Raw genomic sequence first — 13,309 nt, forward strand, 5'->3', positions numbered from 1 at the left:
CTTTCACCAATTGCTACCCTTTGCCCCTGAACATGGAGGAATGGGTGCAGCCACTGTGAGGATGATCTGCAAACGCCAATGAGGGCAAGGTAGTTGGTCAAGATGTTATAATTGACCAAGTTGAACATCACCATCAGATTTAATGATGACAACAGCATCAACACACCTCAATCTATCTAGATGTCTCTGGAGGTCACCCATGTGGGCAGTCCACCTTATGGCCAGTGCAGAAGCCAGATTGGAAAGGATCCAGGGCTGATGTATCATCCAGAAAGACCTGGAGCTGTTCAGTAACCGCTCTCTCAATTACCTTGCTCAGGAAAGGAAGATTTGACACTGGGTGGCAATTGGATGGCTCAAGAGGATTCAAAGATCACTTTTTAAAGAATGGTTTCACCATAGTCTTGTTGAACCCCTTGGGAAAATCCCTGAACATAAGGACAGATTGATAATATTCTCCAAGGAGACCCACATCACATCCCTGCTGGCTTTTACCAACCAAGATGAACATGGGTCCAAGAGGAGTGTGGTAAGCTTCACAATGCTAAGGATTCTGTCCACATCATCCCAGAAGAGCTGGCTGAAAGGGTCCAACATGGGACCAGAATAGAAATGGAAATGCCCTGGGGGAGTGATAAGATCTTATCCGCAAAAAAACCTCACAAAATAGTCACAGTTAAGAGCTGAATCATTATTGCTTTGGGACCTCACTGATAAGGTCATCAACTGTTGCATTATCCTAAATAATTGGGCTGGATGCATGCTTGTGGATGCAATATTGGCTGCAAAATATTCCCCTTTTGTCGCTTTTACTGCCATCTCATAGGCTTTCATAAATGTCCCATAATATGTTCTTACTGCTTCATCATGTGTTTCCCACCACATTAGCTTTAGTCATCTTAGTTCCCAATTTTCCCTCATTAGCCCCTTGGTCTACTATGGGGCCAATTTGGGAACGTAATGCAAATGGTGCCGTAATATGATTTCATCAATGGCTTTGGAAAGCTGGACATCCCGGTCCTCTATCAGTTCATCCAATAAGTCACTGGAAGGGATCAGGTCCCACAAAGCATTCTAGAATCCCATTGGATTCAGGAGTCTTCACAGGCTAGCATAAATTAGCTTGTCACCCATATGAGGTGGGAGCAACATACTTAGATGGGCCTTCAAGGCACAGTGGTTTGACCATAGCACTTGAATTTTAGCAGTTAAACACAGAGGTATATTGCGGGGGGATGGTGCCTGGGAGCAATATTTGGTCCAGGCGCCCCCTGCCCCCAAACCACCTGGCCCTGCACCCCCATGCCTGGCCCCTCATGTGCATTCCGTGCTTGATGGAGGTGGCCCCCAGCCTGGCAGCTTCTGCCGGACTACCCACCTATATTGGAGGTCGGCCTTTGATAGAGGTAGGAGGGGGATGGCAGCCTGCAGCAGGCCCACTGGGTGCCTCTCGAGGGGCTCTTTGGTGGGCCTGCAGCAAGCTGCTGCCCCTCCACCTCTATCGGAGGCCGGCAGCCTGCTGCGAGCCCGCCAAAATGCCCCTCAAGTTGAGGAGTGCCTGGCAGGCCCGCAGCAGGCTTCAGTGTATGGGGGGGGGGGATTTTGCACCCCTCCCCACATGACCTGCTGGGCAGTGCCCAGCGACAGGGGCACTCAACCCCACATCAAAAATTAAACCCAGTGTGTGGACTGCATTATGCATGGAACCTGAAACAAACCGGGAGAGTCCCAGTGCTGCCATGGATGACACAGGGGGTGATTTCTCACTGAAAATTAAAAGTAGATTAATCCAAATTTCAAAATGAGCCACAACTTTTCATTGTGGATTCAACATCCTCACTGCACCATTTTTCCAGGGAAGACTTGTAGGCCTGCACTGGATTCCAGAAATGCAGCAATCCTCACTGCCGTGCGATCGACTTGGCAGATCTTGGCGGGTCTCTCCTGATTGGCTGTTGTGCTGTGTTGGGGTGAGAACTTTTCTTCACTTCATCACGTAAGCCGGTGAAGATGTGAGACCATGAGCAAGGCACTCCCCTCTGAGTTTAAACGTTTATACGTTATACCGAGCATTCCCTTGCTCTTGTTCTCTTGTCAGAGAGGTTAAAAGTTAGACTGAAACAGAAGAAGCCAAGTAAAACAAAGCCAAATGAAACAAAACCAAAAAGAAATAACTGCACGCGAATCGTGCATGGGCCGCCACGCTCTGATTGGCTGGCAGCATTTGTGTCATTGTGAACGGCAGGAAATTGAACTACATCAGGCCCCCGAACCTCCTCACCGATGTGGATTGGTAATGTGTTTTGCCAAAAAGTTGCACAAGCAACCAGGTACTGGGGAAACATGGGATAAGGGAGAGGGGGAGCGACAGAGACAGGATTGATCTGTGTTCCGTGGTTCGGCACTGGGGAGATCGCAAGGAAACCTGGATATTTTGGGTGACTATCCCAGGATTAATTGCCAGTGGGAAATCGCCCTAGGTCTGGAGGTGGTGTCATCTGCATGAGCATTGAAGTCTCCCACACCACCAGTAGCTTAGGAAACTCCATGACTCAGCCTGCCACCATCTCCAGCAGCTTCGACAGAGTATTTTTATTTATTTAATTTATTTATTCGATTTAATAGACCGCTCTATCCCCGAAGGGCTCAGAGCAGTGCATTGGGTGGACTGCTGGTGCATTGGGTAAATTGCTTCGAGGGTACAATGCATGGAGTTGTTGAAGAACTGAGCTCTTTGGAGAATGGGTGAAATAAACAGGTAATGGAGATGGCCAGTTGCTGACCTGTGGATAGGGGTCTCAAAGCAAAATTACCTGATTCCTCATCATTTATGGTAAATAGATTAGCCACTTATGAGAAAAGGTTTTTATCTTGATATTACATTTTCCTCTGGGATCCCTAAAGACCTTTGTAATGCCGCAACTATACCATAGTCAGTGACTGTATAACTAAAACTCATGGGACTGCTAGATAGCACCAGCTTTATTATAGCCACTTGCAGATATCCTGAGAACCAAACTTGTGCATATAGTATCCCTGAGAATGCCCTAGGGATGCCACTACTTTACAAATGCTGGAAGGTGCGGGGTCCCCTGATCAGTACTGTGGCACAGGTGGAGGAAAGGTTCCGGTCTCCAGGTGGAGAGCAGAATCACAGTGGTATGCTCTTCCCACAACCTTTGTGTCATCTTTGGAATGTTTGAAAAATACAACTCAGGGCCCAGAACAGAGTGGCCCCTGATAACATGAAAACTGGCTGATTCATATCACTGCTGATACTATAGCTAGAAGATGTAAGGAACCTGACAAAATGCCTCACAACCTTAAATTTGCATCTGAAAAATTGGGGAACAACTTGCTCAGCTTGTACAAAATAATAATTAGCATGGAAATTGCTGCTTGAGGCAACATGCAAAATAGTCTGGAGGAGGATGGAATAGGAATTGCTAAACCTTGCTTTGAATGTACACATGAAAGTAAGCTTGTCTTTGACAAGATGTAGTCAGAAAATGTATGGACAATACAGTTGCAAGGAGATGATGGATGGGAACTTTTGACCTGCCACTGAAAACAAAGTAAATGTTTTTCTTTTACAATAGACCGTTTGGCCAATGGGAACTCAACCCAGGAATTGTAAAGTGCAGAGAGAGATATCATTCTAAGAAAACTAGACCTGTTTGTACACTTTCCAAGTGCAGCAGGAGTAAACCTAAGCATGACCAGGAATGCCACCTTTCTCCTTGCCATACCCAGGAATACCAAGAACGACCAGGGTCACTACTCAGATTAATCCAATCATATGAAAATGAACAACATGGAATGGAAAATGCCTGGATTAAGAAAAGGAAGAGGCACTTTGATATGCAGCCTGGACTCTGAACAAGAGGCTTCTGTTACAGCAGAATATGAAGAAATGGAATGGTTTCCAATTGGCAAAGGTGTTAGAAGAAGGATTTGGATTTATACCCTTGCCTTTCTCTCCTGTAAGGAGACTCAAGGCATCTTACAAACTCCTTTCCCTTCCTCTCCCAACAGATAACTTGTGAGGTAGGTTACGCTGAGAGAGTTCTGAAAGAACTGTGACTGTCTCAAAGTCAGGCATAATGTGTAGGAGCAAGGAAACAAATCCAGTTCAGCAGATAAGAGTCCGCCACTCATATGGAGGAGTGGGGAGGAGAAGAACATGTGTGCAAGTGAAGGTGTGAAAGGAGGAAGGAAGTTCTTGAGAATAGCAGTCTTCACACCAAAGAGATAGCATCTGAGCAGTAAGGAAAGGATGCCCAATGTTTTGACCCCTCTATCTCTCTGACTATCCAGTTAAGTCCCCCTTTGACATTTGAGGTTAAGAGAAAGAGCAAAGTCCTTCACTGCCAACAGGCACATTAAGGTGATCAAGACTCCCATTATTTGTCTCCTTAACCCTCCCCTCTTGATACCACTTGCAATTCTGGCATCCTCCTTGACATCCCCGAGAAGGCCAGACATTCTCTCTATTGATGAAGTGACCATTTAGACACCCCGAGCCTCAACTGGTTTCTTTAATTCCCATGGGCAAGGCAGTATGGTATGCTTGTATGCTTTTATAATAATTGCTGTTGCTAATGCTGTTGAAAGGGATAAACTGGCTAGATTAATAAGCCAGCCTGTTATGTCTTGTTCTCATTAGAATCCTGAAAAGAATCTGTGTCATTGTAAACTACTCTGCAGAACTGAGCACATTGTAAAACCTTTACTCAGTCCCAGCATTCAAATGACAGTTGCTAACACTGGGCAGCATGCAACTCAAAGAAAGAAAGTTAAAGGTGGCAGGGGCAGAGAACAAAAAACTGGGGGAGGTTATCAGGAGATTTGGAGTGAGGTGCCACCAGTAACCTGATGACACTCAGCTCTGTTTCTCCATTCCATCTGAATCAGGAGAGGTGGTCGACATTCTTGACAAGTGCTTAGAAGCAGTAATGGACTGGATTAATAAAATGGGGTACTGTGTGTTAGTGGGTCTTGGGTTCTGAAATGGGGAGGCATCCTGTTCTTGATGAGGCAATATTGCCCTGGAAGGGAAAGGTGCAATATCTGGGGGTACTCCTGGATTCCAATATGACCCTTGAAGCTCAGATAGAGGCAGTGGCCAGGAGTACCTATTCACAACCCCAGCTGGTTCAGCAGCTATGGCCCCTTCTGGACAGAAATGATGTGGCTACAGTAACCCATGTTCTGGTAACTTCCAGATTGGACTACTGTAATGCGCTTTATGTGGGACTGCCCTTGAAGATCGTTTGGAAGCTGCAGCTAGTACAGAATGCAGCAGCAAGACAACTAGTGGGTACTACTGGCCAGGTGCATATCACACCTCTCTTAGAAGAACTGAACTGGCTTCCAATCCACTACCGAACCCAATTCAATTGTTATCTCTGATTTATAAAGCCCTAAACAACTTGCCCCCCAAATATCTAAATAAATGTTTTCTCCCATATCAATCTGCCCAAGCCCTTCAGCATATGAAGCCCTTCTAGTGGTAAAAAAGGTGGAGACTTGAGTAGGACTTTTTCAGTGATGGTCCCAAGATTGTGGAACTATCTTCCCACTGAGGTGTATCAAGCATCTTCTCTATATGTATTTAGAAAATTGGTAAAGACACACCTATTTACCCTGGCCTTTGGCTGAAGATATGGTTACCCAGCTTGGTATAGTGGTTAAGAGCAAGTGACTCTAATCTGCTGTGGAGGCTTATCTGGTGAACCAGATTAGCTTGTGCACTCCAACACATGCCAGCTGGGTGACCTTGGACTAGTCACAGTTCTTTGGAGCTCTCTCAGCCCCACCCACCTCACAGGGTGTTTGTTGTGGGGGTAGGGAGGGAAAGGAGATTGTAAGCCCCTTTGAGCCTCCTTACAGGAGAGAAAGGGGGGATATAAATCCAAACTCTTCTTCTTCCCCCATTGGAAATTTCAGGATTTTCATAGGTTTTTAGGAATTTTGATAAGCTTGTAGGAATTTTAATAGACTTGTAAACAGGTTTTATTGTGCACAATTTTGAATTGTTTTAAGGTGATTTTTTATTTTGTATGATGCAATCCACCTTGAAACCGTCAGGTATAGGGCAAGATATAAATGTATATAAATAAAATCTACCCTCCTATTATTAGTTCTGGTAAGGAAAAAGAGAGGAAGACATTTTACTTAATAAAGCAAAAGCCAGCCAAGTGAGATATGAAGGAAGCATTCTTGCACAAGTTCATCGAATAATTGTTTCAAAAAGTGGGAGTAGATTGAATCTATTTTTAAACAAAAGTTCTTGAGAAGGAAGTCTTATGAAATCTTCTTGAATAAAATTGTGGCCCAACTTTCAACATATCAGAATGGGAACTGACAAAGTGGTTCCTTGCGCAGAGGTGCAAACTCCAGAGAAACGTTAGTAACTTCCTACAGTTAAGCTTCATATGTCCAGGATGACAGGTGAATTGATCTAAGGACAAAATTACATGTGATACTGGAGTCTGTAATTGGAGCAGATTATAAAGGGAATGAAATGTGAATCTGGGATGTTCTTCTTTGGAAACTGTGTGTGGGGCTTAACTCTTCACAACTTCTTCAATCAAAAATCCTGCTGTACCCACTACTTTAAGCTTAGCCAAGGAAAAAGACAGGCATAATATAAATACCTGTTTTTTTTTCTCTAAGGGAAAGCAAAGCAACAATGGGAGATATTTCTGATGAGGGGAAATATACACATAAGGAACAGCTAAGTCCCTTTCCAGTCTCTCAAGAGAACATTAATATTATTTGATTTATTACTTTTTCTTTTAGCAGGAATTTGTTGCTTTAGTGGTTACAAGATAGACAGAAATCCAACTGGTCCAGCTTTTCACAGCATGGACAAGCATAACCTATTGAGTGTATATTTTTCATATTAAACATACTGGAATGCATTATATTCTTCCAGAAGAAAGCAGCTCTCCTTGGACAAGATGACTCCAAGTTGTTAAGTCCACAAAAATAATAAATGTTATGATTTGTATTTAGAAAATATTTCGTATAATAAGAAAACAGCAAAGAAATATCCAAACTAACTAACATTTGATGCGGGTTAGTTCTCTTTCCCGTTCATTCATTGTCCCATGTGCCTGGAACTCTCTCCCACTGATGTCAGCAAGGGATAACGGGGGAACTTGCCCCCTCCCAACCCTACATCAACTGCTGTGGATCAAATGATGATCTCTCCCATCCCGAACGTTTCCTGCGAACTCCCCCTAGCTAATCTCTGAGCGGAAACAAAATTATTGTAGCTGCTTTCTAGCACGCCTAATTGTAGTTTGCCAGTTGCTCCTCCAACTGTTGTAAAAAAATGTTTGATCGTATGCTCTTCGGGGCATACTACTTTGTTCTGGAACAGATGTATTAAAATACGTGTTATTACCATAAATAACAATCACCTTCAGCTAAAGGTCCTTTTCTTCATGGTCTCCCGGTTCCCAAACATCCACTGTTCACATTTTCCCTTACAGCTCACGAGGGTTCTCTGTAGGCGCTCTGACCTACAACAACCTGGGTCTTGGCCAGGCGATACCTCTTTAAGAGAACTCTCCGCTCAGGTAAAGTAGGAGGTGCCTGCCATGTCCCCGCCCTCTCTCCCTCTATGTCACTGTGGATTAGCAGCTGGGGGCAGCTCAGCGCCAGAGGATCAGGCGCGGATAGATTTAGCTTTACGAGGGGAGGGGAGGGATATGTGTGTGCAGCTTTTTCCTCCTGTTCTGATGAAACTCAAACGCTCCTCCTAGCGAGCGCGAAGAGGAGGAGGAGGAGGAGGAATCTTCCTCTTTTGCTCCGCTTTAGGACTCCACTTCCTGGAGGAGCCCTCCCTTTGGGGAGTTTCTCCTGGGATCCCTGGTCCTCTGCAGACAGTGAGAGAAATAGCAACACCTGTCCAAAATGAAGGACCGGCTAGAGCAGCTGAAAGCGGTGAGTGCTGCTGACCCCATTCATCTGCCGTCTAGGGTGGGGTCCCCACAGCCTGCTCTCTGGGCGGTGAAGAAATAGGATGGAGTACTTTAAGGCTGTAATTTTCTGAACGTTTTTACTTGTAACTGTTTGGGACTTTCTTCTGCTTAAATGTGCTTGAAGACAGGGCTTCAGGAGTGCTTCCTTTGGGAATTATTAGTGGCATTGAGAGAAAGGAAAGGGAGGGGTCCCATCATTCAGTGATGGTCTGCTACTTCCTCATCCAGGCTTAATCTCTTTTCTCAATAAGGAAGGTGGGGTGGACATTTTGCACACGGTAGAGGTTGGAATTATTAAACTAGACATGAAGTAAAAAGAGTGAAAGATGGGGGCAGTGGGAGAACTGTATTCTAGCTGGTTTTGAAATGTCTCTGCATCAAGGGCTGGAGAAATGTAGACAGAACTGCATTCTCTAATGGCTGTAAAGAGGGTGAGTCTGAGAGTTCTTCCAAACCTCACATGGTAGCACATTTATGTTTGTGAAAATATGCACACCTGGGAGCCAATTTTAGCTGCATATCAAATGGAGTGGTAAGTGTACATTTAAATTGTGTTCACACTGAGGCATATATTGAAACAGCACAGATCTGGCTTGGAAGCAGAGGAAAAAGGAAGTGGGCTTGGGAGGAAGCTTGAAGAGGTTTAAAGTGAGGGGTGGCTTTTAGGGGATGTTCTTGGAAGAAGCGAGTTTGTCCCTTCCTGTTTTCACCTGCTTCCCACTAAATATTTTATGAAGATCAGTGGGTTGGTAACTTCCTCCTTCTGGTTTCTTTCCTACTACTAGTGACACTCCTCTCTTTCTCCACCCCTGTGCTCAGGTTCTCACTAAAACATATGCCCCAGGATAGAGTTGTGTAAAATGTCTTTGAACGAGTTTGGTTAATTTATGTCTTAAGCATTGCTGTATTTCATATAGACCTCTGGTTTAATACTTGTTATTTTACTTCTGTGTGTGCCTTGTAATTGTAGGTGGGTCATATGGTACCTGCAGATAACACTTGTTTCAAAGTTCTGTTTCTTATTTCAGGCTCTTGAGTCACTGGTAAGAATAATGTATATCCTTCCTCTCAGAACATGAAAGTTTCTGTGATCAAGCACTTCAATACTGCAAAATTTCTTACTTTTCAAATATAATCTGACAGACTAGTGTACCATACACAAGCCTTGCTTGTAAGTCATGTTTGCCCACAGTTCTTTCAACGAATATTATTTCTGTAGAGTTGTTTGTTTTTCTGGTGAGACATGGACTGTTTTTCTCAGGTTTTGTAGCCAGAAAGTGCTGTTAATTCAACATGTGTCAAACAAAGTAAAACGTCTAGCTACGTTTCTCTACTGCAACCTCCTGAAGTAATTTTGCACATCTCAGTCTTTTCATCTGACTATCTCTTCCACATAAATAGACATGTTGTCTTTATGCTCACTTAAATAGCGAAGTTAGTACTATTTAATCTACTTTATGTCACAATGAGTCCCACTCTGGATCAGTTGCTACTAGTCTATTGCTTAATGATAAGGAAGGAGACTGTGGAAACTGAGGGTGGCTTGTGCCACCATGATCATAGTTTTCACTGGTCTCCTTTTTTTCTTGCAAATCAGATATAACACATGGGTTAGCCAAAGTAAAAAATGGCAAAAAACAGGAAGTGTCCTAAAGCCACAGAAATGAATTAATTTACCAGGGACAAAGTGTTAAAAGTGTATCTGGAGACATTGCCTCAAATGTCTACAAGGCTAGCTGTGGCAACATGGTAGTGTTGGGAATACTCAAAACCCCCTCCAGATTCAGGGACTTTTAAAAATGCTAATGCTGAAATAGATTATTGGGTTATGTGTTGTCTGAGTGAAGGGGGTGGTATGCCCTCGAGTGGGAGAGAAAAACAGAGATAGGATGTATCTGTCTTAAATTACATATAATAATAATATGAAGAGTTGGATTTATATCCCACCTTTCTCTCCTAAAGGAGACTCAAAGGGGCTTACAAACTCCTTTCCCTTCCCCCCTCACAACAAACACCCTGTGAGGTAAGTGGTGCTGAGGGAGCTCAGAAGAACTGTGACTAGCCCAAGGTCACCCAGCTGGCATGTGTTGGAGTGTACAGGCTAAACTGAATTCTCCAGATAAGCCTCCATGCCTCAGGCGGCAGAGCAGAGAATCAAACCCGGTTCCTGCAGATTAGAGTACACCTGCTCTGAACCACTATGCCACTGCTGCTCCTAGTGTAGAGGCAAGGAAAATGTGGTGTTGGTAGAGGGCTTTTCAGCACCAACATTGGTACAGTTAACATTATATGGGATTCTTCTGGCCATTTTATGTTGTTTGCAGCAGAAAAAAATAGGGAAAGATGGCTGGCGAACCAGTGACTTAGGGTCAGAAAGCTGTCGAGCCTGCTCTCTTGTTGTAACTTTCTTGATAAGAGCTCAATATTATCTTATATCTGGCTTTATTTTCCCAATTCAACTGATATGAATTGAACACCAGTGTCAAACATATGAGGTCAGACTCCAGGTTTCCCAGGCATATCTTGCTCCCCAGCCCTTGACACCTCTGTGGTGGAACGCTTTCACATCCTGTTGATTTAAAGGAAATGGACCACATTAAAATTCAACCAGAGTTCTATTCTGTATGATTCTGAAACCTTATGCCAGACTGCAGCAGGGTGGATAGGAGAAGCTGTGCTCTAACAAACAGAACAGTGCTGTGTAAAGTTTCACGTACATGCTCCCTTTTTGAAACATTCTAGAGAGCTGGCTGCGTTAAAACAGTTGCAGCAAAAACCAGCTGTGCTCCACTGGCAATTTAAAGATTAACATATTTATTATGACTCAACATTGAAAGAACTATAGTTTCACTTTGTCAGATGTATGAGATGTTGACCCTGAATACAAATATACACACACATTGTAAAATGTGGAGGTCAGAAGACCATGAAAGGTAGGAGGTACAGAAAGCCTGTGACATTGCTGTGCAAAGTTCAGTATGAGCACAGTTACCTTTTGTAGGAGTAATCTGTGGTAGCTAAGACTGGAAGACTAGTATCCTATCTTGCTGCTTTTTGGAATGCTGACATTTTTATATCTAATTTTTGCCCATTTATTTTCTAGCAAAAGCTTGTTACAGTTTACACACCGGATAAATGTTTTTGGCAGGTGAATCCATATGAGTGCCTCTAGTGCCCTTCTGCTGTCTGTGTGGGGTAAAGAAAGTCAATTTTTATAGAAAGAATAAACAGAACATGTAGTCGTGCCGCGAGGTCAGCGTAAGAACGAGACGAGACGCGGTGATTTCATCTGGTGGAGAGCGCCAGCAACGGGAGCGCGGGTTTCCGTGTTCCTAGCGACTCTCCCGTATGCTGGCTCCTGGCACCTTTTATTATGATTCTAGCGGGGGCGTGTAGAAGGGCGGAACGGGGGGAATTCCGGGAGAGCGGGAGGCGGGGGATTGAGAGATCATCATGTGATGCATGATCTCACCTGGCTGCTACGTGCGGAGAGGAGCGTCGGCGTCTGGGCCTAATCCTCACCTGGGGGCAAGGCCATTGTCCCTTTGTCCGGGACACCCGGTGGTTGTGAGCCAGGTAGTTCATGACCTGTGACTCATCGGGGGATGAGGGGTGGGGGAGCGGTGCGACCAGAAGGCCGCAGGAGCGCCGGTGTGCCGGCGCTCTACTTACGGTGCTGCTGGGTCAGCAGTGCATCCCTACAAGAACACAAGTCAATTATCAGACATAAATATTCAGAAAATGGACTGTAGTCACAAAAGGCTTATATTGGTCTTTTAAGGTGCTGATATTCTGTTTTGTCTCCCTATGTGTAAAATATCTGTATCTCCGTCTATGTCTCGCGGTTTGTTTTCCCCCCACCCCCCAGATGTGCGGACAGGTCTCGGTTGGCCACTGGTCAGGCCACTCGGCTGCTCTGATGACGGTCACATCAGCGCCGGTGTCCACCAGGCCCTTGAACAGACATCCCTCCACAGTGAGCTCCAGATACGGGTGGGAGCTTCCGATGGGTGTTTCCACCGCCGCAATGGTAGTATTGGATGCGCCCTGATGGCTGCCGGGGCTCGTGGCCTTTATTGCGTCGGCAGCGGGCAGCGCATGGGGCAGGAGGATCAGCTGCGCGCAGCTGGTCCCGCTGGGCAACTCCTGCGGGATGTTTGTCCAGACTTGGAGATGGATGGGTCCCTGGTGCGTGGAGTCAATGACTCCGGGGATGATGAACAATCCCTGCTCAGCGGCGGAGGCCTTTGGCAGCACCAGCCCAATGGTCCCGATAGGGATGGGGTCGCCATATTGGGTTGGGGCGACGAGGACCTCGTGGGGGAATTTAAAGGAGATGGGCTGGAGTGCACATGGCCCGAGATGCCACGAGAGGGGGGTGGTTTGGGTGTGGGTCTTGGTGTTTGAGCCTGCTCTAGTACTCTTCCCCTTGGTCCTGGGCTGGGGAGATGCCCGGGCGTGAGTTTCCCGACGGGCAGTCGCTTCTCCAGTGGAAGCCTTTCTGGCACAGGGGGCATCGGGTTTTTGGCGGCCTCGGGGGCCTTCGCCTCTTGGGGGAGGACCCTCCTCCATCGGGGTTGTAGGCCCCCCTGCCGGGCTGCCTACACTCCCTTCGGAAGTGTCCTGACCTGCCGCAATTAAAGCAATCACCTTGGGGCTGTCCCTGGCGGGTGGAGAGTCCTGCGGCAAGGAGGCTAGCTTGGTGGGGCGGAGGATCCGATGTCCTGGCAAGCCTTAAGCATGTCGGCCAGTTCAGGATCTTTGCCTAGAGCCGTGATTGCCCTCTGACACTCAGTGGAAGCGTTCTCTTTGGCGAGGCGCATGAGGAGCTTCGTTTTGGCCTCCTAAGCTATCTACCTGCCTCTTAAAGCGCTTCCTGGAGCCTGTTCACAAAAGTGATATGGCTCTTGGGGTTTCTGTCGGATGGTGGAGAAACTTTGGGTTGGCTGGCCAGCATTAGGAACCTTGATGAGCCTTGTAGGCGCATTCAGAAGGCGACCGTAAGGGTGGCCTCTGGCAGGACTAATCTGATCGTTAGGGTTGGCGAAGGCATCGAAGCACGTAAAGCTGCTTGGCGGTGTAGGCGCCGCCCGAGGTAACTCCCCTAGCGATACACTGCTGGCGAACTTCGCTTTCCCAGATCACAAATTGTGCAGGGCTCAAAAGCATGCGAAGGTGGTCTTCCAGTCATCGGAACCATTAGGTGATTCCTTGCGACTGCTTCTAGCATGCCTCTCACATAGGGGCTGGTGACTCCTACGTCCCACGCATGCGCCTTGCGAATTTCGGTGAGGATATTATAGCTCAGCGGGTGG

At 46.0% G+C, this 13,309-nt stretch overlaps 1 protein-coding gene across 4 annotated transcripts in view; it reads left to right on the forward strand.

The window, feature by feature from the left end:
- The first annotated feature begins 7,669 nt into the window (after positions 1 to 7,669).
- The window catches only part of STX3 (syntaxin 3), a 65,785-nt gene continuing 60,145 nt past the window's right edge, over positions 7,670 to 13,309 (forward strand). For 2 of the 4 annotated variants that reach the window (XR_007243556.1, XM_048485247.1), the window contains exon 1: positions 7,670 to 7,956. Coding sequence is in view for 3 of the 4 variants with exons in the window: in XM_048485247.1 (XP_048341204.1) it covers positions 7,927 to 7,956 (30 nt within the window). In the remaining variant the exon portion in view is untranslated. The remainder of the gene's footprint in view (positions 7,957 to 13,309) is intronic. The other 2 variants (XM_048485246.1, XM_048485248.1) reach the window with 2 other exon arrangements.

This window comes from Sphaerodactylus townsendi, linkage group LG02 (assembly GCF_021028975.2).
Source record: "Sphaerodactylus townsendi isolate TG3544 linkage group LG02, MPM_Stown_v2.3, whole genome shotgun sequence".
Taxonomy (NCBI): Eukaryota; Metazoa; Chordata; class Lepidosauria; order Squamata; family Sphaerodactylidae; genus Sphaerodactylus; species Sphaerodactylus townsendi.